General features: G+C 44.2%; 1 protein-coding gene and 1 non-coding gene across 2 annotated transcripts; both read left to right on the top strand.

Moving 5' to 3' along the window:
- The first annotated feature begins 1983 nt into the window (after positions 1 to 1983).
- On the top strand, positions 1984 to 22816 carry jcada (junctional cadherin 5 associated a). Its single transcript, XM_062379493.1, has 5 exons — positions 1984 to 2063; positions 11556 to 12097; positions 14202 to 15125; positions 15857 to 19458; positions 20524 to 22816. The coding sequence occupies exons 2-5, from the start codon at positions 11724 to 11726 to the stop codon at positions 20556 to 20558; spliced, it is 4935 nt and encodes a 1644-aa protein (XP_062235477.1). The 5' UTR covers positions 1984 to 2063; positions 11556 to 11723; the 3' UTR covers positions 20559 to 22816.
- Positions 22817 to 25382: 2566 nt separating this feature from the next.
- On the top strand, positions 25383 to 25454 carry trnae-uuc (transfer RNA glutamic acid (anticodon UUC)). The gene has a single exon. It is a non-coding gene; the product is annotated as a tRNA-Glu (tRNA).
- Positions 25455 to 25940: the final 486 nt, after the last annotated feature.

Raw genomic sequence — 25940 nt, 5'->3', positions numbered from 1 at the left:
ACTGTTAAATAATAACACCTATCTAAAGATGAAACTTCATTTCATTCTATGAGTTAACAAATTCATCAAAGAGCGATTTTTCTCTCTATTCCACTCACATGGTTTCATTATAATAAACGTTCCAATGATCCAATATCTCACAATAATATCAAAGATCGGAGAAACTGAAACACATTTATGAAACGGAACATTATTTTTCCTTCTTTCTTTTCCCATTAATCATCTGACAGCTCATCAGATTTATCTGGTGAATAAAACTGTGTTAAACTGTAGTTTTAACTAGCTCCACCTCTGGCAGCAGTAACATGCTGCGTGCGCATGGTGATTGATGCTTGAATATTAATACTGTAATTATGTCATATATTATAATAAATCAGTCACAGGGACCAAGCCATTATTTTAGCTGCATTTTAATCATGACACTTCTCTGCTTTTTCCCTAAATAGGAGATGGAATATGTTTATGCTGGACTTGTAATGTATTATTTTTACATTGCTATGTTTGTACTTTCATGTTAGTAAAATATCTGAAAACTTCATCCACCACTGCTTGGAGGCTATTAACCAGAGAACACATCAACAGCTGGGATCATGCAAAGTGGACAGCCAAAGCAGACATTTCAAATAAATTAGAGGATGTATATGTCAATGGCCAGACACTAGGCAGTCCACTGGAATTATTTCCACTGTGGGAATACACAAGCCAGGGCGGACAGAAGCCTACCAGCCTCCCTTATTTTCAGGGGAACTCAGTTATATGCAACATCTGTGTCAATATTATGGAGATTTTAGGCTCCTCTGTTCTTTTTAAGAGATGGAAACGGAGTACAACTTTCAGCTGTGAAGGCTTGGAGCCAGACAGACGTAAAGGATAGGATTTGGCAAAGCTCACAGGAGAGAAAACATTCAAAAACCAATGGACTTCAAGTTTGAACCAACTGCTCTAAATAACAAAGTTGTACATAGGTTAATATTTACAGAAATTAAATTACTCCAGTTCCCATGTAGACCCCCGGATGCATTTTCAGCTCCAAGTTATTTTCATTGTCAATTAAACTATAAAACATCAAAAAGAAAGAGACAAAAATGTCCATTATTGGTCTATTAAGCCCAAGGTGACATCATCTATCTAGTTTTTATGAGGAAACACAGGAAAGAAAGGAAATGAGCAAAGAAGCAAATTGTCATGTGTGCCAATGTTCAAGGAAATTGAATTATAATCTCTTTTCAAAGCCTACATACAAAGCCTATAATACTCCATATACTGTATATATTAACATAAATAGCCCACAGACATGGATGTGTGAAGGTGACATGCATTGTTATTTGCAAGTTATCAACCTTCTAACATTAGTTATACTTTTCACGTAGGCAGGCAGATAGGGTAGGTAGGTAGTTAGCAAAGATAGGTAGACTATGTAGGTACAGGTAGTTAGCTAAAATTGGTAAAACAAGGTTACAAAGTGTTTCACACAAAAGTCCATGGCAAAATGAAGAATCGATTGTAATAAAAGATATTCTGTTCAGCCCAATTTAAGAGCCAGATCTATAAACTTAAGGTCTTGACCTTAAGTTTATAGAGAAACCAAGCGGTTCCCAAGGTAGGTGGGTAGACTATGTAGGTAGACGATGTTGATAGATAGATAGATAGATAGATAGATAGATAGATAGATAGATAGATAGATAGATAGACAGATAGATAGACAGGACAAGAGACATGGGGTTAACAGTATTTATAAGGAATCCTTGAGAACGACAGAGAGGTTATCTTTTTTTCACAGTTGTTAGATTCAAACTCTTATTTTAGGATTAAGTACAAATCACAGGCAAATGTTTCCATGTTTTCCCAGCATGTGTGTGCGGGGTGTGTTGAAACGCTGAGTGTGAATTGACCTTCTGAGTGAGCAGCATCCAGCTGCCTCCCCGCTGGAGAGGAGGGCAGCCTCCTCACTGCCGAGTGAACACAGGGGCTGTTCCCTCAGCAGATCTCAGCTCAGTCCGTCCACAGCAGCGGCCGGGAGGACCACTGGAGACTAGGCGGCCCCGCGACCCCGCATTTCACAGGTAAAGAAAAAAGTGGCTTCTGCTGGAGCCCTTGACAGCGCGTTGTTTTTAAGTGTTTTTAATTTGACGCCACATGCTGAGGAGACGAGCTGCTGCTGTGTGTGTGCGTGTGTGCGAGCGCGCGCGCGTATATGTGTGTGTGTGCGTTCGGGGCAGACAGCGGCTGGGATCTTGCGCTCCAACGTTTTCCAGCGGCTCCCTCACTCCACTCTCCGCCGAGCCGCAGCAGCTCCTCCGCCGCGCTCTCCTCTCCCGTGTCCGGCTCGTCCCTGCCTCCTCCGCCCGGGACCAGAGGACCGAGGACGGCGCCGTGGCACTTTCCGGACGCGAAGTGCAGAAGGTGAAGCCGTGGGAGGATGGCGGTCTGTTGTTTACCTTTCCTCCCTCTCTAAGTTGAAGCGTGTGCGGCTGCCACAGTTTTGCGGACGCGCTCTCCTGTCAGCTGAAGGTTAAAGATTGCTGATGGAGCTAGCCGGGCTAGCGTTAGCGCCGCGGTGCCGCTGTCTGAGCTGCGGGGGAGAGAGAGGCCAAACTCCCTCCAAATTACGCAGTTTTATGCGTCCTAGCTGACGAGAGGGGATCCGGATGGAGAAGAACACGAATTGAGCACTCGAGCGAAATACTGTGGTCATAGCTTGTTTTCGGTTTGCTTTCTGGGTCACACCAAACATCTATCAATTACTCTTATAGAATGTCAACTTGTAGAATATTGTTTTCCTGAGTGCTGTTCCATCCACGGTGAGCTGTGGTGGGAGACATTTAGCAGCAGGAGTTATAAAACAGTGTTGTCATTGAAATGCAGTCTTTGTAGTGGATCATTTATGAGCCGAATTTAACCGAGGACCTATGTTGATCAATAGAAGGTGTGAGGTCTTGTGAAAACAGCGCCGCACCTGGATTGCATCGTTGCGAGACTTTAAACAGGCAGATGTTTAAAGGAATTCCTGTTTGCTTTCCCCCTCCCGCATCTGTGAGCTGCGCGCATCGGGGGCTACTGGCTAGAAATGCTACTCCAGCGGGGCGAGCATGATGCCCAGCCTGTCAGTCATTTCATACCGACATGATGATGATGATGATGGTGGTGATGGTGGTGATGATGAGAATCGGGTCCAGAAACGCGCGCAGCCCTCGATTCTGCACGGATGCTCGGGAACACCAAATGGCAATGCAAATGAGCTGCGAACAGCCTGTGGCAAATGGTCTGCCAAGTTCAGGTCGCCTTGATGTTTGCATGCTGTCACTTTGTCACACCTGCAGCATGTTTGCACGGTGATGGCCGCTGCTGCTGCTTGACCTCCCCCCCACACACAAACACACACGCTGCCTCCTGCACGCACCGCCTTGTTTTATAACCTTGCATGGATCCACTGTCACAAGCAGCCATCCTCCTGCTGTCACTCGGGCTGAAATTGGTGAATGTTATGTGCTCAGATTTACGTTGGGACTATTGGACGCTGACCTTAAAGAGGTTTTTATGGTGTAGTTACATTTTATAGCCCATATACAGCCCTCAATGGATGAAACACTTGCCACTGCTCTCCATACCTCACATTTTGTCACAGTGATTTCAGTTGCTTAATGGCTTTAATTTTAGATCTTGCACGTAACATTGCCGCTCGTGGGTTAGGGACCTCCAGGGGAGAGACCGTCAAAGATCTGATCGCTTCAAGGTAATGTTATTACTGAGTTATCACAATGTTGTTGCGGCGAACAACCTCCACCTATGTAGTAATCCGACTCACTGTTATTAACACTGTTCTCTCATGCCCTCAGGTATGGTTATTCTAGGTAGAGTTGTTTATTGTATTTGTGGAAGTACTGTTAACGCTGCCCAGGAGTGAGCCGTTCCCTACCGCCAAGACCTTTCATAGCTCAGTGAGCTTCCATCAGATACTGTCAGTAAATGTCAGCATATGGACGTTTTCTAGACAGAGTGTGCAGGATTTGTGGATAGCAGAAGCTGACGGATAAATAGAAAAAACATACCGCAAAAACAGAGTCCGGATCAGCGGCGGCTTAAATGCAATTTGAGCAGAAAAGAGTGAGAGAAATCTTAAGTGTGTGTGGGCGCATGTGCGTTATGTGGTTTATCTGTCAGATATCCTCGAGATTGAGATGGTGTGTGAATGCAAGGCCCCTGCTAGATGCCCCGAGGGGGGGCGAAGTGCGGTGGGACGGGGAGCGCATTAGGAAGGGAAGCAGCTCATTAATTCCTTCCAGCAGCCGAGGAAAGGGTCGGTCAGCGAAAACTGGAGGGGCCCTCCACAGCTATGAAATGAGTCACACCAGTTTAACTTTCAGGAGTGGTCCGAACGGAGGGCGATAAGTAAGGAACGGGATTACTTCCTGGTGCTGCAGCCGGTCTGGTTATCCTAGGGCTAGATTTCCCCTTTCCACTATTGCGTGTGTGGGTTGTTGTGTGTGTGTGTGCATGTGTGTGCACTAGCTGTTTTAACATCTTTCATGGTAGACAGCTCTTTCCCCTCTCTCTCTCTCTCTCTCTCTCTCTCTCTCTCTCTCTCTCTCTCTCTCTCTCTCTCTCTCTCTCTCTCTCTCTCTCCTGTCTGTCTGTCAGTCTTGAGCTGTATTTCTAGGCCAGTCACATCAAGAATATGAGTTTTTCTGCCATTGGGTAGCAGCAGCTGAAGCCTCTGAAAGTCATCTGATGTTTGCCCGGCTACAGGGATCCCCTCGGAGGTGCTGCCTGTTGTCACATGTGATGTCAGAGCAGAGGTGACGCAGGCGGGAGGAAGGAGTCTGGTGGGTGAAGCCAGCCAGAAACGTGTGAAATCTATTGACATCTGCCAGTGCGGCTCTCAGAGCGTGAATACAGAGCGGTGAATCGGAGGCATGAAATTACGTGGAAAGCACTATCCGTGCATATATTGTTATGTCCTGCCTGAGTGCTTGCCTGGTGAATGTCCATATGTTTGGCAGATGGTTTAGCTGCCTGCTTTGTGATTTTATGCTCCTCAATTTTATGCCGATGCAGTGATGAAGCCCTTGAGATAACCCTGACCATTCATTTTCATGTGTTTACATTTTTCCACATTCGTCAGGCCATCCATCACGGCAACACTTCAGTTACATCGTGTGGAAGAGCCAGTTCACCCCACCTGTAATCGCATCACAGACTGCTGTTGCCGCCTCCCTTTAGCTGTCCGTAATTATCATGTGCCAAATGTGTTTAAGCTTCCTCGGGGTAGCATATTCTCTTGTCTATGTTAGGTTGTTTATTACCTTTCCTTCTGTAATAAGGACCAAGAGGCATGTTGAGTGCACATCTGATTAGCAGCAAGCCAGAGTATTGCTAACCCTTTGATCACTGTGTTCCTGGCTAATAAACCATGCCACTGTCATCTCAAGCAATGCTCGGACCTTGACAGACACTAATTACCATGAAGCAGGTTTGGCAGGCTCAGAAGCAGCGTGGCCTGGGAATAGTGCAGTGGAGGTGGAGCCCACTGTGTAGCTGCACTGTGCCTCGTTGGATTAGTGCGCTTAACATGCCCCCTCCTTTATGTTTTATTTTCCTCTCACATGAAATGATGATTCTGAAACGCTGGCACGATCTGTGGAGCAAATGCTCTGCCCCGAATCTCCTCTGCACATAATGCATGAATGTTGGATGCGTTCGGTTGAAGAAAAATCTCATGACGCCAAATTCCTGCATTTGAGCTGAACCGAGCTAAGCATTCTTTACAATAGAAAATGAGTCCATGGATGTAATTACCTTCACGTCGGCAGTGTCTCATGTTTGCTGTACAGCTTTGCCTCATGCGTTAATGAGCCATTAGCTATGCTGCTCCTACGCGCGACTCACTTGTGACGGAAATGTTTGCCCGAAACTCCGATGACGAATGTTGGGCTGCTCAGCTTTTTGGACGGTTTCTGAAAATGGGTCTGAAACCACGCCACAGTGCTGCAGACTGCGATGTGTTAGAAGAGGACGGGATTAAAACAACACCAGCACCCCCCGCCCCTCTGGCCCCCCTCCCAAACTCCCACACTCCCACCCCCATCCTGCCTTTGATTTTGCTGCCAGTGGAGTCTGACTGCAATAAGTTTTGGACTGTGGCAATGCAGCCGGAATATCGGAGCGGCCCACATGCTATTGTCTGCGAGCTGCCATTCACAAAAGCGAAAAACAACTGTTGCCATGGGAAATGCTCAACAAAATAATGTGAGTGGGTGTTATTTTTGGCTAAACCTTTCCACATGAGCTAATTGACTCACAATGCATGGGCCTTGCCTGTTGGTGTACTCTCTCCAGCAGGAGGGTGTGGATGCTGCAGAAAACACATGGGTTGCAACGTGGTGATGGGCTTTTCATGTACTAGACAGGGACATCTTTGCATTTAAACACATGCCCAACTGTTAGAATTCAATTACAACCTGTTTCTGGTTGTTGCAGCAGGATATAATCGGCCTACTTTAGTTGCATGGCTGCTGAGTCCAGTGGGTTTTTCTTGATGGATTGCCAGTGTCCAGAGGGCAGAAAGCTCCCCAGATAACCTGCCCACACTTTTTGTTGCTGAGTAACAGTCCACCTGATGTGCAGAACATTGTGCTTCCTAGAGGTCACTATGGGTAAAATATGGCTTGAGGTTGCCTCGCCGTTTATTCCTCCGGCCTCAGCCAGAAGCAGGCGTGCAGCTTCTTTTCCCCAGGACAAACAGGAGCTTGCAGAGAGCCTGATTGGAAACATTTGCGACACAGTCGGCTCTCCTCCGTCCTCACAGCTACGCACTTCCTCAGGAAGAGAGGCGGCCCCTCTGCTGGACACAGTGATGTCACATAGATAAACAATCTGCGGCCCGTTGCTGTTTGCCGAATGTGATGGGCTGTCATCCCTGAGAAACCCATGTGCGTGCACAGCCCTAACAGATGCAGGCCACAGACGAGCCAAGTACACACCCACTCGGGTCAGTTGTTATAGATCCAAGGAACAATGTGGTGGGGAGGTGCGGCTCTTGCGGAATATTTTAGGAAGCAGACTTATCGTCTTTTTGGTTCCAGGCGTTGGAGAATTCTTTTGTAGTGGTGCCTTTATTCTGGAGCCTGTTAAATCCAGATTGTTTTTGTCTGTAGTTCTCCACTTTTAACAGGGATGTGCTATTTTAACACATCTCTGTGTCCTCCTCAGTAAGAAACATTTATTACTGTTGCTCAATTTGTTTTGACCACAGTGCAGGAACTCGTCCCTTCTGGTCACACTTTCATGGACAATGATGACGTTTCACTGTTTAAAAAGTTTATTTACGGATATGCAGTGGGATTTATTCTGCTTCCTGTAACCCATATAGTTTGGACCATTTTCTAACACTGCAGTTCTGTCCTCCCTGAGGCCTGATGAAGGTCTCTGTCCTGCATTGTCTGCCACCCATGCTGTCCCTCTGCTTCCCTTCCCGCCTCCCTACCTCTCCACCATGCCCTCGTCTCAGTTGGGTCATGAATAAGGAGCTGACACCAAACTGTCAACCTGCAAGCCGTCATGCCCCTGCAGCCTGCCGCTAGTGTAGCCACCAGTGTAAGGGCACGCCCCCCCCAAACTCTCACACAGCGAAAATAACTGCTTGTATCCGTTTTAATAAACAAGCCGAGGCCTTGACATGACTTCACTTGACCTGAAAAGTGGTGGTCTCTGAGGTCTTACATATTTCAGTGCATATTAAATGTAAAAACGATGATGTTACAGTAGCAGTGTACATTGACTTATTAGAGGAAATGTGCGGGCTGGTGTGAGGGTCGTCTGTAGGGAAATGCCAGCCCCTGTGTGGTTCTGTTTATTATTAGCTTACTTTGCAGCATATGTTATCCATAAACTATATCATTAATTTCTCTCTTTGAGCGAGCCGGAGTGTCATTAAAAATAGAGCAGATCTGCACTTTTTTATTTCTTCTTCCCCCCCGGTTGCCAAATTCGAGCGCCTTTAATGCCAGTCTTTTTTTTTTCACATAAGAAGGCATTGTAGCGAAACACAATGTTGTTGTGTTTGCGGGGAATGAAAGCCGACCATTGTTTGATACAGCTGCTTGAATCTGAGGTTTTATTTGAAATAAAATGGGTAATTCCATTGCGTAACAGCATTAGCAGTATTTAAACAGAGCTTGTCATGAAAGGAGGTAGTGGGGTTATGTTGGGGGAGGGTTGGGGGGGGTTGGTGGTTGAGGGCAGGTCACTTTTACGGGATGTAACTCCTTACTTTTACTGGTGATGGAGATAATCCTCATTTGGTGATGACACCAAGAGCAACTGACTGAGATTAAGGACTTAGCTCGATTAGACAGCATATGGATATTCAGATAAGACAGGTTATCTGCTAATATCATAACAAAAGGGAATCATAATATTAATAAATAATAACCCTTTACCTAAGCCTCACTTAATTAAGCCTTTGCCTGGTTGGAGGGATAAGCCTCATCCACAGGAAGGAAAGGGAATGATACCAGTGTCTGATCTCAAAGCTTGAAATGAGTTCCTGCAACGGGATACCTGCTGGTGCTTCTTAATTTAAAGTATAGACGAATAGGTTTACACTTCAGAGAAATGGTCATGTTGGTCATGTGAGTTTAAGTGAATAATCGGAAGTGTCAAATGGCAACAAAACTACCATATTGGATTGCATTTTGCTGCCATTTACACTCTGTCAGGATCACAGTGTGAGTTATTGACCATATTCACTGGCCTGTTTCCCAGCACAAGTTCAACTAAGGTTCATGAAGAATTGTGTTCCTTTGCTCATCGTGACGAAAATGAAGCAGAGAAAACCCTTTTTCTGGATCGCAGTGACATTGTTGACAAGAACGTCCCAACCAGACTCAGGACTGAAGCCTCTCCTTGAGGAGATTATTCAGAAACACAAATGGAAAGAGTTAAACTCAACAAAAATATGAACTGGGCAAGCGCCAAGAGCCAATCCTCCAAAACTAACAGGTTTAAGGTTTTAAATTAAAAAAAGATAATCGTATTAGAGAGCCAGACATACAAAGTGAGCGGCATTTCACGGTCTTGGATCCTGTTAATCACCTAGTGGGCTAGCCTACGGTTCAGGTACAAGGAGGACTATAGCAAAGGGAGGGAGCAGGGAGGAAGGAGACACGGGTAGTGATGCTGCCCTCTGAGTCAGGGCTCCATTTATAGATGGATTTTTTTTTCATCTCTATGGCGCTATCATGGCTAAACAAATGCCAAGAAGCTAAACATATGCTAATCTGCTTGCAGCCGAATACATTTCCCTCTGTCTCGGCCGTCTGTTTTCCAGAGTCGAAAAAAGAAAAAGCAATTTGACTCGTGCCATTAAACAATCATAGTGTGATTGGCTTTTAAACTGTCTGAACAGCGTTTGATTCTGGCAACAAGTCCCACGCTGCTGCTCCTGAATGCCATTTCTTATTAAGGACAGCCAGGTTTGTTGGCAGCCTGTTTCGCTGGAGAGTATTGAATGAGTGGGCTGCAACAGCATCTGTCCTGTTGACAAGGCAGCACGCGTGACTTCATCAAGGGCATTACATCACGAGCAGATGCACCCTTGGTGTCATCATCCACTTCCTCATCGGTCTGTGATGCCACTTGTAGTCTTTTTTGGGGGCAGGAGGCAAATGTCATAATACTTTGTAACCTTTGCAGTCTTCGCAGATTACCCGCTTTGTGTTTGTGGTGTCCCTCTCCAGCTGTTCTATTTTCAAGCATGGTTTAAACACTTAAAGATGATGGGATGTAACGGACAGGGCTACAGCTACCTGTTATCGATTAGTGTGCAGATGGTGTAGTCTACACAGCGTCAGAAAATTGCCTCTCACGTTTACCCAGTGCCCAAAATAACCTCTTCACATCACTTGTCATGTCTGAACAAGAGTCGAAAACACTGAGATATTCAATTTACTGTCTGTTTGCCTGTCTGTTTGTGGAATGCTCAAGAACTGTTCATCCTAATGCCTTGACATTTGGCATTTGTTTTGTTAAGGGCCCGAGGAAGTGCAGTCAAACGTGGTGTAATTTGGAAACATGACGCGTTTAACAATAAAATCTGAATAAACAGATGACTCGCATTCTGTAGCAGCAGTGGCTAGGATTCAAAAGCGTATTTTATTTTGTTAATAATTATATTTGTATAGCCCATATTCACAAATTACAATGTGTCTCATGGGGTTAACAATGTACGTCATCCTCCGTCCTTGACCGTCAACAACGGTAAGGAAAAACAAACATTGGAACCTCAGACAGAGCCACATGAGATGGATCCCACTCCCAGGATGGACACAAGTGCAGTAGTTTTCACGTGTAGCAGAACACATCAACAAACGTACAATATTTACAACGTTGATTCATGACAACAGCACATTCACACTATCGGCATCAGCGAGTTCCTCTGATCTTTGAATAATCAGGTGAACGGCCTCACCTGATGGAGCAGCCACTCACTGAATCCAGCAGCCAGCCTGGACTTGCTCCGGTTCAATTACTGCAGGTCACTTTAACAGTTTCAGAAAGAAAGCTGATACCAGAGTTACCTCAGGCCAAGCTAACAGCCAATTCCACACAGGCAGGTTAAGAACAGGCACTGCACTCGTCATAAACAGTTTGAAAATCAGTCATATTCATATATTTTTATAAAAGGATGACTTGACAACTTAAGTAAAAATGCAATAATAGAGTAAAATGTCAGAATGTTTTTCTGTCAGTCGAATGCTTTGCTAATTGTTTATGGAAACACACCATAAAAGAAGGCATGGAGCATGTGAAATCATATGCGCATCTTTTAACAATTCCATACTTTGTAGATGAATTTTAAGTTCTATTACTTTCAAAGGGCTGTGTGAATACACCTAACCTCAATCCAACCCAGTGATATATTTAGAGGACGGCTGAAAAAAAATGTCTTCATCCTTTTAGACTTTAACCGTAACATCCCTTTTGAAGGAGAAGAGATGTGAAAAGAGATAATGCAGAGGTGAGCAGAGAGGAATACAATCCCCTAGTTGGCTCACTGATGTAAAATGTGTGTAGCGGTTGGCTGCTAACAGCCACTGTATGGAGGTCTCCAGGGAGCCCACTGTAAACAGTGGCATTTTGTGCTTTCACTGCAGCGCCAGCAGCCTTCTGAAAGTCTTGCTGCCGCCACCGATCATGTTATCTTCGTTTGTTATTTAAGAGTGCATGTTTTACCTCCCAGTCCGACTTAAGTCTGGACGGGTTTAGGTGCTGGTGATCTCCAAGTGGGTTCAGAAGAAGGTTGTTGCTAGGAGGACTGGAGAAGAAGAGGAGGCAGGCAAAGGCTGCTGGTGAAGGCGTGTGATCTTGGTTTTGTGTCGTGCATGGCAGCTCAGAATTTGGGTCCGGGGATCTCTTTTTCTTTTCGTCCCTTCAGCTGTCCACACGGGTTGGGACCCTTGACAAACACTGGACACGGGTAGAAGGGATAATGGTTTTACCGTCACCTCCTATTTTCTGTCTCTTCATGTCATCCCCCCTTTTTCTTTTTTCCCCAGCAATGGCCTCGGCTGCGCAGCTGTGCCGGTGATCCTGCCGCTGCACGTAGGGAAGAAGCAGAGACGCCTTGACAACCGATCTACCTTCCTCTCCTCAAAAAAGAAAAAAAGAAAAGAGGGAGAGAGAGGGGAAAAAATATAACCACACCAGCATAAACAAATGCGAACATGTACAGCGTGGAGGACCTCCTCATCTCTCATGGATACAAGCTGCCCAAGCACACCACCACCCCCTCCTCCACCCCTACCCCAGCCCCCGCACCCTCGTCCCGCCAGGCGTCTTCATCCTCACCGCCAGCCTACAGCAAACACCACGAAATCCTGGAGAACAGGCCCGGCCCCAGGACAGTGAACGGCTATGAAAGGGGGCCCGGGGCGCCCTACGGGAGCGGTGGTGGAACCAGGCAGCCCCAGCCGTACAGCAGCCGATGCACCAACAACAACAACGAACACAGAGACAGGAGCCAGCCCAGGCGGGAGGCTGAGAGCCGGAGCCACATTGACACCTACTCTTTGGGAGAATCGCTGACCTCGGACAGTGGGTAAGACACAGTCCCTTGAGATCAGTAATGCACTCCTGTCTGCATGCCCTGTCCTGCTTACAGCTTGCCCTCACACTTCATTGATTGATCGGTAGAGTTGTAATTGTTACGGTGCGTGATTGGAGCACGTGAATGAAAATGAAGCTTTTCAAGGAGTTTTCCATGAGGATTTCACACCATAACATTTATTGAAGTGCTTAACACCGCCGCTCAGTCCCTTCCGCCATCTCGTCCTCACTTTTATCTTTCCCCTTGTGATTCTTCCTTTTCCCAGTCAGGTCTTGAGGAGGGGAAGAGTGAGAGGGGATAATGTGTGCTGGAGTCTTAATCTGCCACATGGGACCTTGGAGTTGTATTTAAAATAGCTTTTAGGAAAAACCTATGTGACCCATTTGAGAGTGCCCAGTCTTACACATGCCGGTTGCCAGGTTTGTTGGCATAACCCCTTCCAGATTCTACCCCCATACATGACCCACATTCCTAGCCGGCGTCCACTGTTTCAAAGGCTTTACACCTACTTGTATAATGCATTGACCATCAATTATACAAGATCCGTGTAGGGTTTATTTAAATATGAATATGGAGAAAAGGCTATATTTAGCTTCGTCTGGAGTTATGTAATTGAAACCCTCTCGGATAAGGACCGCATGATATTTCCAGAGATGTCGCCTGTCTGCAGCCAATCTGTTTTTTCCTGAAACCGGGATTGTTTAGTTTGCCTATTTGCACCAATTCTGGGGGTTAGTGTGCTGTAACTGAGACAAAGTCAATACAGCTGTTCCAATGTCCACACAATTAGGCAGCCTCGTCAGATATTTTTTCCCCCCTGTTTTCCTTATATTTTGTTTGGCCGACGGTCCTTTTCCCCCCCTAATCCCTTTTCGCCACCAGCCAGGGACAGAGCATCTGAAAATAGTCCAATGACCTTGAATAGTGTGTTAGTGTTTTATTTAGTCACTTTTGGGTTTTTATTCTTTGAGATGAGTAATCCCTAATTTTTCATGTCTCTGTTCCACCAGTGCCATTAGAGCTTTCTGTTTGGAATGTCGGAATTGCAAAGACATATTTTCTGGAATTTCAGTTTGTTGTTTAATCATCCTCCTGTTCAAACCAAACCCGGTTTGCCCGGCAGCCGTAGTGTAGATAAGAAACAGGCCTAACGTAGAGCTCGGATTGAGAAGTGCAACTTAGACCCAATTAGACTAATGACTGTAACTCATCTTACATGAGATGCCCTCAGATTTAGTAAATTGGCATGGCTACCCCCCCTCTCCCCCAGCGAGCATCTCTGGCCAGTGATGACTATGGACGGAAATGTCAAGGACGTTCAGTGGCCTCGGCCTCGCGGGTGTGTACACATGTGCTTGCGTCTTGTTTCCGTTGTCAGTCAGTCACTCCACAAATAGACCGAAAAGTATCAACCATTGCATCTCGTTGTAGCCCATCAGTTCTGCTGTCAAACACCATCTTCCATCCACACACAGAGTCGCAGGAGCTTTCCTTTCTCTGGTTTGGTGAGACTCTACTTAGTTTCTCAGAGCTTAAGCTAAAGAACAGAGCAATAGAAAGACTGTCAATGAAACGTCCTCTAAATTGTTGATCTGTCTTGGAGGACATGTGGGACTAGCAGCCACTGTGTGTCATTGTGTAATCTGTTCATTATGCTCAATAGAATATCACAATTACCAGGCACTGCCCTGCTACTCGTGGTCATCTGTCGCCATCTAGTGGGATATGAATTCAGTGTTTTAATCTGTCCAAATGACAGCGTAGAAACAATTTTTAATTTTCCCTTTATCATAACCTGATGGTATTTTAATGGCCCTGAACAGCTGCTTGTCAATATATATATTCTTTTATTGTTTGGATAATTAGAATTGTCATAGCCTATCTCGAATGATTGTGAGTGTGTGTAGCCAAGTTGAGTGTCAGCATGTTTTTCAGAATGTTTTTTTTTGAGATTCACAGAAATAGTTTGACGCAGCTCCTCTATGGCAACTTCAACAATGTGTAGGACTAAAGGGATCAAGAGGCAGTTTAACCTCTGATAAACAATTCACTGAAACACACCTGTGCTTGACATCTACTTTATGCTTCCTCTCAGGTTCTGTGATGGCACCAGAGGTCCACAGGCAAAGGACGTGGCCTACTGGAGGAGAAGAGGCCAGGACTTTACTGTGCTGTTGGATTACGCTAACTTCCGAGATCCCCACGGAGGAGGACAGGGAGGTTACAGCAGGCCTGAGGGGCCACAGCAGGCTAGGGGCCAAGAGATGTCTGCAGAGGAGCGTAAGAGGGTTGCTCAGGAGAGGCAGCACTGGAAAGCCCAGGCTCAGGTTCAGGCACAGGCCCAAGCTCAGGCCCGCTGTCGAGAGAGGGATGCGGCTCTCCATCAGTGGAAGATAGCGAGTGAGAGGAAATGCCAGAGCTTGGGGACAGATGAGTGGCGTCCAGCCGTGAACTTTGGCCGCCAGCTGTCACAGAGTGAGGGTGAGCGTTGGGCACAGGAGCAGCAGCGTCTCCATGCCAGGACTCCGGAAGGCATGGTAGTCCACCCCAGGACCAAAGCCAAATCCCAGTCCCTGCCGAGGATGTTGCAGCCTGAGAACCTGCAATATGTCGAAATAGCCTCATCTGGCCAGGAACTGTATAGGCGGGTTAATGGCCACCCGATGTCACACCATGACCTTTACAGGACCCCCCGCTGGCAGGATAACGGCAGGCCGGCTAGTGCTAACCAACTCTCAATGACACCAAAGCCCCGCTTTACCCGACCCCCAAGACCACCCTCCTATGAGATGCACCAGCAGATCAGGGGAAGCTGTGAGTTGTTGTCTGGGAGAGACTCTGTCATTCCCCAGTCCAGGGACAGAACACCGCTTCCCATATTAAGGACAGGTGACCCCCAGCTGGACTATTATGCACAGGACTCTGGACCTCCAGGATATAACCCTCCCCCATCCTATAAAAGAGCCCCTATAATGGCAGGGGGACACCGGGGCTATGGTGAAATTGCTGTAGACTACAGGTAATACATGTTTTTCTGATTTATATTAAACTATATAGTCAAGAAATCTTTTCACTCAACATTATACTAATTTCTTCTTTTGAATAGACTAACACAAATATTTCTTCGTAATGCTGGAAATAGTATTAATAATAATATTGGAGAGAGTTGCAATACATAAAGGAATTTACTTTTACCACTTCTACCAAATAAGTCAAGAAATTTGTTTTAAATTATTTGTAATACATTTGCATGTGAAAGGAATATGAACATTGAAATGACAGTTTTTTGCATTTTATTTGTAAAGTGCTTTGAACAATGCTTATATGCACTACAAGATTAAAATAAACAATCCCTCAGTGTTCATGATCAAGATCTTTGTTGTATTAATGGACAAAAAAGTGTGAAAACGCATTATTAAGACTACCTATTTAGATTTTAGGCCCTGCGATTTATCTCTCAGAATGGGTTTTAGGATCTGCATTAACATTGGAGAAGCTACAGTCTTCTCAAATTGCTTTCAATGCAATCTATATGTTTCGGTAACAATATTTGTTGATTGCTATCACTGTATCTGTCCAGTGCAATAAAGCTACAATCTCTCTCACCAACCAAGCATACAGCCATATTAGGTTTTCTAACATCACTTTTCACAACCGTTTTTTATAGTTTCCTATTGTTTTATTCATTTAAGTCTAGTTGAAGTCAGTGTTGCTGAAATAAAAGTGGATCTGTGTTGTTTTTAATTCCAGGTACCGAGGGGATGTGTACCAGCAGATACATGTGGCTCCAGATGGATCTCACTGGCTCACCAGACATCCAGTAGGTTCCTGGCCTGATCCCCAGAGAGAGAGGAGCTTGTCCTGCCAGAAGCAGCTTTATCCGGTGTATACATCCCAGGAGCTCCCTGGTGGAGGAGTCCAGTATATCCCCTTTGACGACCCGCGCATCCGCCATTTTTCCTCAGCTCTGGCCGGCAACTCCTTGACGGACGCTGACAAGATCCGCCACATTCGCAATGAGCTTCCCAGCGTCACCGTGTCGGAGCCTGTATCCGACGACAGTGCCTTTTTGCCCCCACCGTTGGGGCCTTTCATCGCCGCTAAACTGGCCGATGATGCCAACCAGACGTCTTCTAGCGGGTTTGACAATGACAATACCAGGTGGCACAGTGATTTGCACAAAGACACTGTCGATAACTTCCCAGCAACTGACCAAAACTGCAACAACAGATATTCCAAAAACCAACGTCCTCCTCTATCGCCCTCTGCAACCTTCCAGGCCCCATTATCAAGAACTTCTTCCCGCCAGGGGTCCAACTCAGACCAGGTGTTTTCAGAAACCATCACACAGGTGAAGAAAATAGCCCCAGATTCAGGCCCAGAGAACAACAGGAACACCAAGAGAAGAGTGAGTGAGACAATCTTCTGTCTTGTGTCCGTCCCTGTTCACACACCAACAAACATTAATAAAGACTTGGCAGCAGATCAGAACAACAATGAGACAATGCCAAGCCTGACTGTCACTAAAACAGAAACCTTTGCTGTAGGCCTCAGAGAGAGCCAAAGCGTTCGAAGCAAGTCTGTGAACGAGATGCCCATCAAATCCCACTACTCTCACTATCACACCAGCAGCACATCCTCAATGAGGAACTATAAGAGGGCTCCTTTAAGGAAGGAGATAATAGATGCCTGGGCACTCCAAGCAAGGGAAGACAAAGAGTTGTGCTATGCCGGGTCCTGGCCTGGAAATCAGTACCGTAATCAGGAAACACAGACTGGTTCACCATTGACGGTGGTAAAAAGTCCAGAAACCCAGAGCCCGCCTGGGGGACAAAAGCCTGTTCAGTCTGCCTCAGACACAACCACAGACAGTGTTGTGGGGACAGACAGTGGTTCCCCTTATGGTTACCCTATGGCGGGCCAGAAAAACCTTCATCCCTCCAGTAACAGCGCCTTCTCCCGTCCCAGTCTCAGCCCAACACAAGCACCAGTAATGCAACCCTCTCAGCAACCCTTACAGCAGGAGCCATCCTCCCCATCAAGGGCCTGTTATCAGGGAGACCAGCAGCCATCCTCTCCAAGGAAAAGCAACTCCTGTCCTCCGGAGAGTGAAGAGCAACTGGCCTTTGGACAGTTTCTCTTAAAGCCAGTGAACCGAAGACCGTTTGATGCAATTGGTGAACTGGAGTGCATTAATAAGGAGATGGATGACACAATCAGCAAGAGACCCCATGTAGGTCAGAGCGTTGATTATCCGGATGGGGGGAATAACAGACTGGACCACTTAAAAACAGGAGCACATTTCACTGCTGGTCTAGAACCAGGCAGGGAAGCAATCAGTCTTCCACCACTGCACATGGAAAAACCCACAAATTTAAAAGTCAGATCAAAGTCCTTGGCTTCTACCGCTGATCTAGACTGTATGGACATACGGACTGCATTCTCCAGGCCACAGACCAACAACATGCCACCAACAAATGAGCTCTCTGTTCTCCCCGACACAGGCCTAGAAGACAACTGCCTCCTGTCCTCACTATCCCTACACAACGACTCAATACCGTTCTATAGACAGGACATCCCAGTCCCTGAAGAGTCCTTGCTGAGGGACGTAGGGCTTACTGTATACACAGAGACCCCTGGTGGCCCCGGGGAGCCAATGCAGCGATCACTCTCAGTTCCGTCTCCACTCAATCACAAGGAGCTTAGTCAGACAGTTCAGCTCTTGTGGGACAGTAGGATAGCACTTGTTAAAAATGGTGATTGCCCCAAGCACAATTCAAATAAAGAGCATCGAGCTGGAGTGGATGCACAGAGAAAAGCTAAATCAGACAGTGTTCCACTATGCAGGGGTGATGTGAATTTAAGCATTTGTAGAAGCAGGAGCGAAAGCAGCAGATCACCCAAGAAAGAAGGCTCACCACATATCAAAAGGCTGAGCAGGGAGATTTCCTTTGTGTTCAATGACGATACGGAGAGATACGCCATCTCTGAGCCTATCTCCTATAAGAATGAGTCAACAATAGCCGATAAGCATCTGGAGAACTTACTGATTCAGGAGAAGGCCAATTCTTTGCCTGCAGAGGACCTCAGCAACCTGTATGAGGTCAAATGTGCAAAAGGTATTCCCGAGAATGAGTCCATTGAGCAGAGGGCAGCACGGATCCTGGGTATAGCTGTTCCAGTGGAGGCCTTGGGAGTGGCTGACCAACAGTCTGAGGACAACCAGGATGAAACTGACGCCACACTGGCCGAGGAACCACTAAGTCCAAGTGAAGAGGCAAAGCAGGTGATAGGAGAGTGTGAGCAAGTCAAAGAGGAGTCCCCGGTTGTTCATGGGGCAGAGACAGAGGAGGTGAAGGAGACAGGATTAGGGTTAGACCAAGGGGAAGAGAACGAACCAAAGCACAGCAATGACCACAGTGATGGTGAACACAACCAGGATCCTGAGACTCAGTCAACTGCAGCTCTGGACCTGCCTGAGTTTCCACCCAGTAAGCTTACCCTATCCCTGCCTGTCACAACAGACGAGAAGCTAGCACGGAGCATGTGTAATGTGGAGAAGAAGGGGAGAGGTGGGGCATGCAAACTAATCGAATCCCTGCAAGACAAGCTCAACACTTCTGCTTCTTCGTCGTCTACATCTCTGAGCAGATCGACCACAGACAGAATGACACGCCTGAAAGAGCTGGACTCAGTGTCCCGAATAAGACGCCTGAGTCTCAAAGGTTCTGAGTCTGAAGGAGAAAGGGTAGACAGCGAGGAGAGCGAAGTCCAAGAAGAGGCAAAGGAGGAAGTTGAGAAGCAAGAAGAAGAGGAGGAAACAAAACTGGAGGAAGCAGGAAGGGAGGAGGTGGAAAACTCAGATAAACATGAAAATGCACATGAAAGACGTGACAAGTCAGGAGACCCTGAAGATGTCGGTGAGCCTAAAGGGGAAATGAAAGAAGGGATATGTAATGACGAGCAAAGACAAGAAGAGGAAGGAGGAGAAATCAATGAGGAGATTGCACTGAAAGTAGACAATAGAGGGAGTAGAGAAGTTGATTTTGAATTAAAAGCAGAACAGTCTGAAGGAGAGGTGGAGCTGAAAATCGTGGAGGATGATATAGAGAAGCCTTTGGAGAAAGTGAGAGATGGACAGAATGCAAAGGAGGTCAGGAAAGCTGAATCGACACAAGACGCAGAGAGGCAGACGTTGCCCAAACCAAAGCAGCGCACCCGGCTGCAGAAGCCTCCTCTGCTTCCTAAACCACGCAGTGTTCCCAAGAGAGAGATAACGCTGCCACTCAGCTTCAGCTCTGGGATCTGTGGCCCCTCGAACATTGAGGATGAGGAAATGCATCCTGTCTCAGGTGGGTACCAAAGAATTAGGAGATGAATGATAATGGATATTACCTATTTGCAAAGCTATTTTTCGTAGCTAGGTTAGCTGCTTAGCTTCCCTTACTTTGCATGCACACATGAGTGCGCTAACCTTTCATCCACGGCTTTGCTTTAACATCCATCCCGAGGGATCCGATGTCTCTGTGTGTTGAAATGAGCGAGCAAGCGAGAAAAAGGGGTAGAGAGAGAGAGAGGAGTCATATGGGGTTGTTGAATGAATCTTGTTTAGCTGCATGTGCTGTGAAGATAGATTTGACCAATGAAAGAAAAGTATCAAGTCATGTGGTGATCATTGTTGATAATGTGGGGATGGCAACAAACAATTAAACATATGGACACTGAGAAGAGTTCAACTACATTTGTGAAACGTTGCGTTTGGATCCCTTAGGACCCAGAAATCCTTCTCACATCTGGTGTTAACAGCTGTTCTGACTGATCCATCACAAGTGGTGTTAAGCTCTAAGTAAAGGTGTGAACACATTGAGGAGGCATTTGAGATCCAATCAGAGACCAGATTGGGAGGTGGTTGTGTGACCAAATTATTTCAGCTGTGTGAATACAAATGGTTTCTGTGCCACATATGGAGGAGGACCACCTACTCAGCTTACATCCGCTGACCTCATCCCGATTCATAATGAACAGATTGCACCAACTTTACTTTTTTTAGTTTTTTCAAATGAGTAAAGTCTTATATTGTATTGTAAAAATGTTATTGTAAAGCCATGCACAGCACATTAATGCGCTTTACCAAGTGTTGCTAGACATCTTTCAGAACAGTGAGGGGCCTGGGTAACTGTTTCCCTCCCTCTTCCAGTCTTTGTGATGAGCTGCACTAACTGTATTCTGCTCCGTACTTAAATCGCAGACATGTTGACATAGCTTTTTTCATATCAAGCTAACAAATGCATTTAGTGTAAATGTTGGCCTTTTCCTTCAAGGTCCACTTCAGTGAGAGAGAGATAACTCGGCTCTGACTCTACGACCTATCTTTAATGGTGTTGACTGAATTCTTCTTTTCTCTATTTTCTCATTAGACGCCTATGACCCCAGTCGGGTGGAGAGAGTGTAACCTCTGACACTTCCCTTCATCGCTGGGGAAACCTGTCTTTCTCAAGTTAACAGCTTTTTCCAACAACAAAGGCTTTCATCTCACCTCATGGCTTTGTCTGCCATGACCCCTCCAATACTGTTACGCATTACTTCTCACGGAACTGACTGTCCTGGTGCTGCGAGAGCATTTTTTTCCACAGCCAAATAAAGGCACCACTGGTGCCCATTCTCCAGGCCTTTTCAACCTTGTCATCCTCATCCTTCCACTCACTCCACCTCCCGAAAAGGTTTATTTGCTCAAGCAGGCGGACGTCCTCCTTTTGAAGTTGTCTTTATTTGCTTTTGGAAAAATGCACGTCATTATTCCCATTCTGCACTTGGGCTCCTTCGATTGCTCGGGTGTTGAAATATGAATGTAAAAGTGCTTCTGCTCTGCAAACAAAGGAAATGTAACAGTGAAAATAAACTCGAAGGCAACAGTATTGCATTACAATCAGTATTAACCTACACCAAATGTAAATAAGAAAGAGTTATTAGATTTTATTAAGAATATAAAAAAATCAGTTTAAGACATATAATTGCAGAAGAAATGTATATTTTCTTATCTATGTTAAGAAAAGACTAGATTTTTGGAAGTGTTGTCTTTGGGTGTGTTACTAATAATGAACCCCCTGCTCTTTATTCTTGTACTTGTGTGATAGAGAATGTACTCAGAGAGCCGGGATTGCAATGAGAAACACTGTGGTCGTTGAATAGATTCACTCAAGAGCAATATAGATGTTGTGTTCGGGCGTCTGTGACATGATTTGAGAGGTAAGTCTCCATTTGAAGGAGCTGATCTTATTTAAAGGTTTGCTTTGAAGCCCTACCTTTTGGTACAAGTGTTAGATTCGCACTGCTGAGATTATTGGCTTTATGTCACCAGCGAGCACCTGATAATCTCCTCAAATACTCGGAGATTACACTCCCAGGGATTCGCGCTCTCGCACACTCAGCGGTGCCATCAGCGATCTCGACATGTATCAGAAACGTCTGATTTAAGTGTTATTTTTGTTAATCCTCATACTGTTCAAAGAGAAAAATCTATATTTTGTGGCATTTACAGAAGTCTATATTTAACCGTGGGGATTCCTTTGTTCATATCTTAGTTTCAGAAGTGCTTTTCTTGCAGGAAACGATAAATGTAGCTATATTGATCGCAGTGTGCCTTGTACACACTGTTTCTGTGGAGAACTTCATCTGTGTGTCACTCATCATGTGTTGTCCGTTTACAAATCCTAATTTAAACTGGACATCGATGATTCATTTAACTTTCACCAACTAAAGAGACATTTGGAGTTGTTTTGGCAATAATAATAGATATTAAGCTGAAGGTGCTTAGTGTTGATGCTGTACAGAACATAGCTGTTGGAATATTACAGTATCTGAAGATGATAAATAATTTAATGTTGACATATCAGTGCTTTATAAGTTGTGGGCATAAATAGCAATTGGTTTAGACTCACGTCACTTATGGGGTAGCAATACAAGTAGTTAAAAAAAAACATACCAAACAGAACTTTGTGCTATGCATTGGACATCACCATTCACTGGGTTTATTTCCAACATTCAAAGCGTAAACTGGAAGTGGTTGTGCTCGTTTGACCCTGTCACTCTCTGATCCAGCTGTATATGATGTTGAACCTGTCTGATGTGGCTGTGGACACGTGCATGGCAGTGGCTCGAACTCTGCTTCACCAGTGGAAGCTCGGTCTGAGATTTCGTCTTTTGTCCTGTTAACCCGCCCAGTATCCGTACCTCTGTGTTCCAGGTCGCGTGTTATCTGGCTCGTAGGTCTTTTTTGTACTGCAATTCTTTGTAACATAATATAGACGATCGGTGCACATCTTGCTTTGATATTTTCTATTTTCATACAGAAGTATGTACAGCTTCTTTTTTATGCGCGGCATCTTTCATTTTCCTTTTTCGTGCATGAAGTGCGTAAGACGTCACAGAGAGAGAGAGGGTGTATTTGCATATAATTGCATTTGGTACTATATAGTCTATCAAATAAACAAGTGTTATATTTCATATAATGTATATTTTATTTTCAAAGGTTAAGCTACATATTTAAACAGAACAAGGTATTTTTAGATTTATTGTGAAAAGGGAACTGTTTTTGAAGGCACAACATTTGTCTATATTTGCTATGATCATTAAAATGGTCGTAAATAGAGACAAGTTTGTGCGGTTGTACAGTACTGCAGACTATTCATAAATAAAAGTCTTTGCATGAAACATGTTGCCTCTGATTTTCTTCCACTCATTTTTATGATTTGTTATTTTATGCAATGACAAAGGACTGAAAAATACTGGTAAAAAATAAAGGCCAACTATATTCAGTTCTTGTCTGAAAATCTTCTTGTAACCATGGTTGTGTTAACATGTTCATGTGATGTGTACTTGTGTAACCTTCGAGTTCACATTTACTAAAGTGAAAATACAGATGAATAAGTTTAAAGGGTAGGTTTTTAATCCGAACATGATTTAAATAAAAATTAAAATATATGCAGTTAAGAAAAAGCTCAGCAAAACCTTTAACATCAAATGTTCAAAATAGACAAATCTATTGATAAAAACAAACTTAAGTAAAAGTAAAGCATTCAACTTCTCTATTTGAGTAAAAGTTAGTATTTGCTTTTAAATATACTTGAAGAATTTAAAGTAAAAGTACTTGCTGAGTGTGATCTCTAATACAGTGGTATACTGCTTCATTATAACTTAGTCTTGGTGGTGTATTTTAGGTGAGTGCTGCAGCTGCAGGGGCGCTTTGAAGGGTTTAATTTTGTTTTGAAATATTAAAAAAATGAGAACATGTAATAGAATGCATTGTAAAGATGTAGTGGATTAGAAAGTAGAGATATTTTCTAAAAGCTGTAGTGGAGTAAAAGCAAAAACAACCCCAAAATAAATGTACTTAAGGTGAGTATAAATAGATTAAAAGTTTACTAATGTACTGTAACAAAGTACATGTACTTACATCCCACCACTGCCACCAAGTATAGTGCATAAAGCTGTGTGTAAAACTCTGTAGAACGTTTCCCATGTGAGCAGAATATAAACTCAAGAAATCGATTGGAGCTTGACATTTAATTTTAGACCCTTCAAGACATTAGTTTAAGGGAAATCTATTCTTGAACTCAGTCAATTTCCCCCCCCCAAAACATTAGTACTTGATCAAATTCATCAACCCCTTTGACATGTAGGGAACCTGGAATCTCTGGGACCTCTGTGACTGGCCTGTGTTGCCCTACTGCAACTCTACTGGTCTCAATATGAAGCCCAGATTCTGAGAAATATACCAATGTATAACCTACAATAATAATATTATACTATTATAATAAACATAAGTTGTAAAATAACTACCCAAAGAAAGCATTTGATTAAAGAAGATTATTCAACTGAGCGAGCAAGCATTAAAATCCCAGTTTAAATCGATGAGTAAAACATTCTCATGGAAAGAAACAAGCTCTGTGTGACATCCAAGAAAAGAGCTGCAATTTATTGTGGTTTACATCAAATTCTGTAGTAGGATAAATGAATATATATACATAATAGATTTTATGAATTCAATTATAATTCAAATCACAGGACCCTTCTAAAGATGGATGGCAGTATTTCCAGCTGCTCCTGGCTCTGTCCCAGCACTTGAGTGCATCACAAAATGACTGATTACTTTGAATGGCTCGATGCTGATGCTCACTGGAGCTGTAATTTAACTTTTAATTTACATTAAAGTACATTAACTCTATATTTTATTCCAATGTAGCCCTTGTATCTTTGATTAGTGACTTTACTTAAGCCGTCTTTTTCACTCTGGTCAGTACAAATATACACTGCAGTAAATCCTCTATTTGACCGCTGGTTATCAACAGAAAAGCTGTACTAGTACTGAACGATGGTTGCAGTACATTTTGTAATGTATTGAAACAGTACCTGAGCAGAAGAGCACAAAGTCATCTACTGCAAATCAACCCAGTGTTTCACATATCAAGCAGTAAGTCAGGTATTTTATATGAAATCAAATATATAATGTGAAATACAGAATTGGTTAAAAGTTGTAATAGTGGTAATATTAGTCAGCTTAAATGGCCATCGCCAGACAAAGAGCCTACTGCCACCTTTTGGCTAATTCAAGTATTGTCACATAGGACCACTGAACATGAACACCAATCGAATGTTTGTAAAGGCTAAACACACACACACACACACACACACACACACTAGTTGTAACCATTATAGAAAGATTTTAGGACTTACTAAATTTTCTCACTCTGTAAATACATATATTTTTTAATGTCTTGTGTAGGAAAACGACTGTTGCAGCAGGCAGGTTGTTGGTTTCATGTGTTTCCTTATACACTTCCACGTGGTAGGAAACTGTTTTCTTCTGCAGGATGTGAATTGTTGAAAAGTGAACAAAGAGACAGTAAAGTGTTATGATCATCATGCTGGTTTTCCTCTTTAACATGGAATTTATTTTACTCATGTGGGTTCACAAGTAGAAGAATCATTCCACCATCCCAGTACAGCCACACAGGAAAACCTCTAACAAGTATGTCACTCCTCACCATTCATATTCAGCCTCTGGTAATGTGATGTAACAGTAAGAGCCTCATCTGCTGCAGAAAAAAGGGAATTTTAAATGTAATACAGTGAGCGAGCTCTAAAATAGAACATGAACTTGGAGAGACAATGAGTGTTTTAGAAAAAAAAGGGCTTAGTGCTACATGCTTTCTTCTCTTCTCTTCTGTTTTCTTCTCTTCTGTTGTTTTTATTTTAAGGGATTTTTCATGCAGATGTGGCGATGGTGGTATAGTGGTGAGCATAGCTGCCTTTCAAGCAGTTGACCTGGGTTTGATACCCAGCCATCGCAGATTTATGTTTATAGATATGCCAAAACACCTTCTCTCCAGTGGGTCCCTCATAAACCCCCAAACAACTGTCACATAAATCCACATGGTTATGAATGGGTTTCACCTGACTTACATTGCTGACTCTGCAGTTAACTATGTCCCCTCTGGAACACTGACATCATCTGTAGAAAGTCTATCAGACACTCCTGCGCTATATACATTTTTAATTTTTAATCATTATCTTTTTTTTCAGTTTTTATGCATTTTTTTTATACAATTTAATTTATTTTCCTTTTTTATACATATATTACATGTAATTTGAACATGTTCAAATGTCCTCTTCTCATTGTGAGTTACATTTTAGCATGTTATTTCCAAAACCTTATTGTACGTAAAGCACTTTGAGCACCATTTCATGTCTTCCAGTCGCTGGCTGTTGTGGGTGTGCTGTCATCATGAATGACATCAGTGTCATCGTTTGCAGCATTGAGGAGACTCTGAAGTTC

This window comes from Platichthys flesus, chromosome 21 (genome assembly GCF_949316205.1).
Source record: "Platichthys flesus chromosome 21, fPlaFle2.1, whole genome shotgun sequence".
In the NCBI taxonomy this organism is placed as follows: domain Eukaryota; kingdom Metazoa; phylum Chordata; class Actinopteri; order Pleuronectiformes; family Pleuronectidae; genus Platichthys; species Platichthys flesus.
This window is presented reverse-complemented; position numbering and strand designations above follow the sequence as displayed.

What these genes read in the sequence shown, in the direction of transcription:
- jcada (XM_062379493.1), top strand. Translation starts at nt 11,724, where the DNA reads ATGTACAGCGTGGAGGACCTCCTCATCTCTCATGGATACAAGCTGCCC. An exon ending in GAAATTGCTGTAGACTACAG is followed by an intron (nt 15,126 to 15,856) that starts GTAATACATGTT and finishes TTTTAATTCCAG; the next exon opens with GTACCGAGGGGATGTGTACC. An exon ending in GGAAATGCATCCTGTCTCAG is followed by an intron (nt 19,459 to 20,523) that starts GTGGGTACCAAA and finishes TTTTCTCATTAG; the next exon opens with ACGCCTATGACCCCAGTCGG.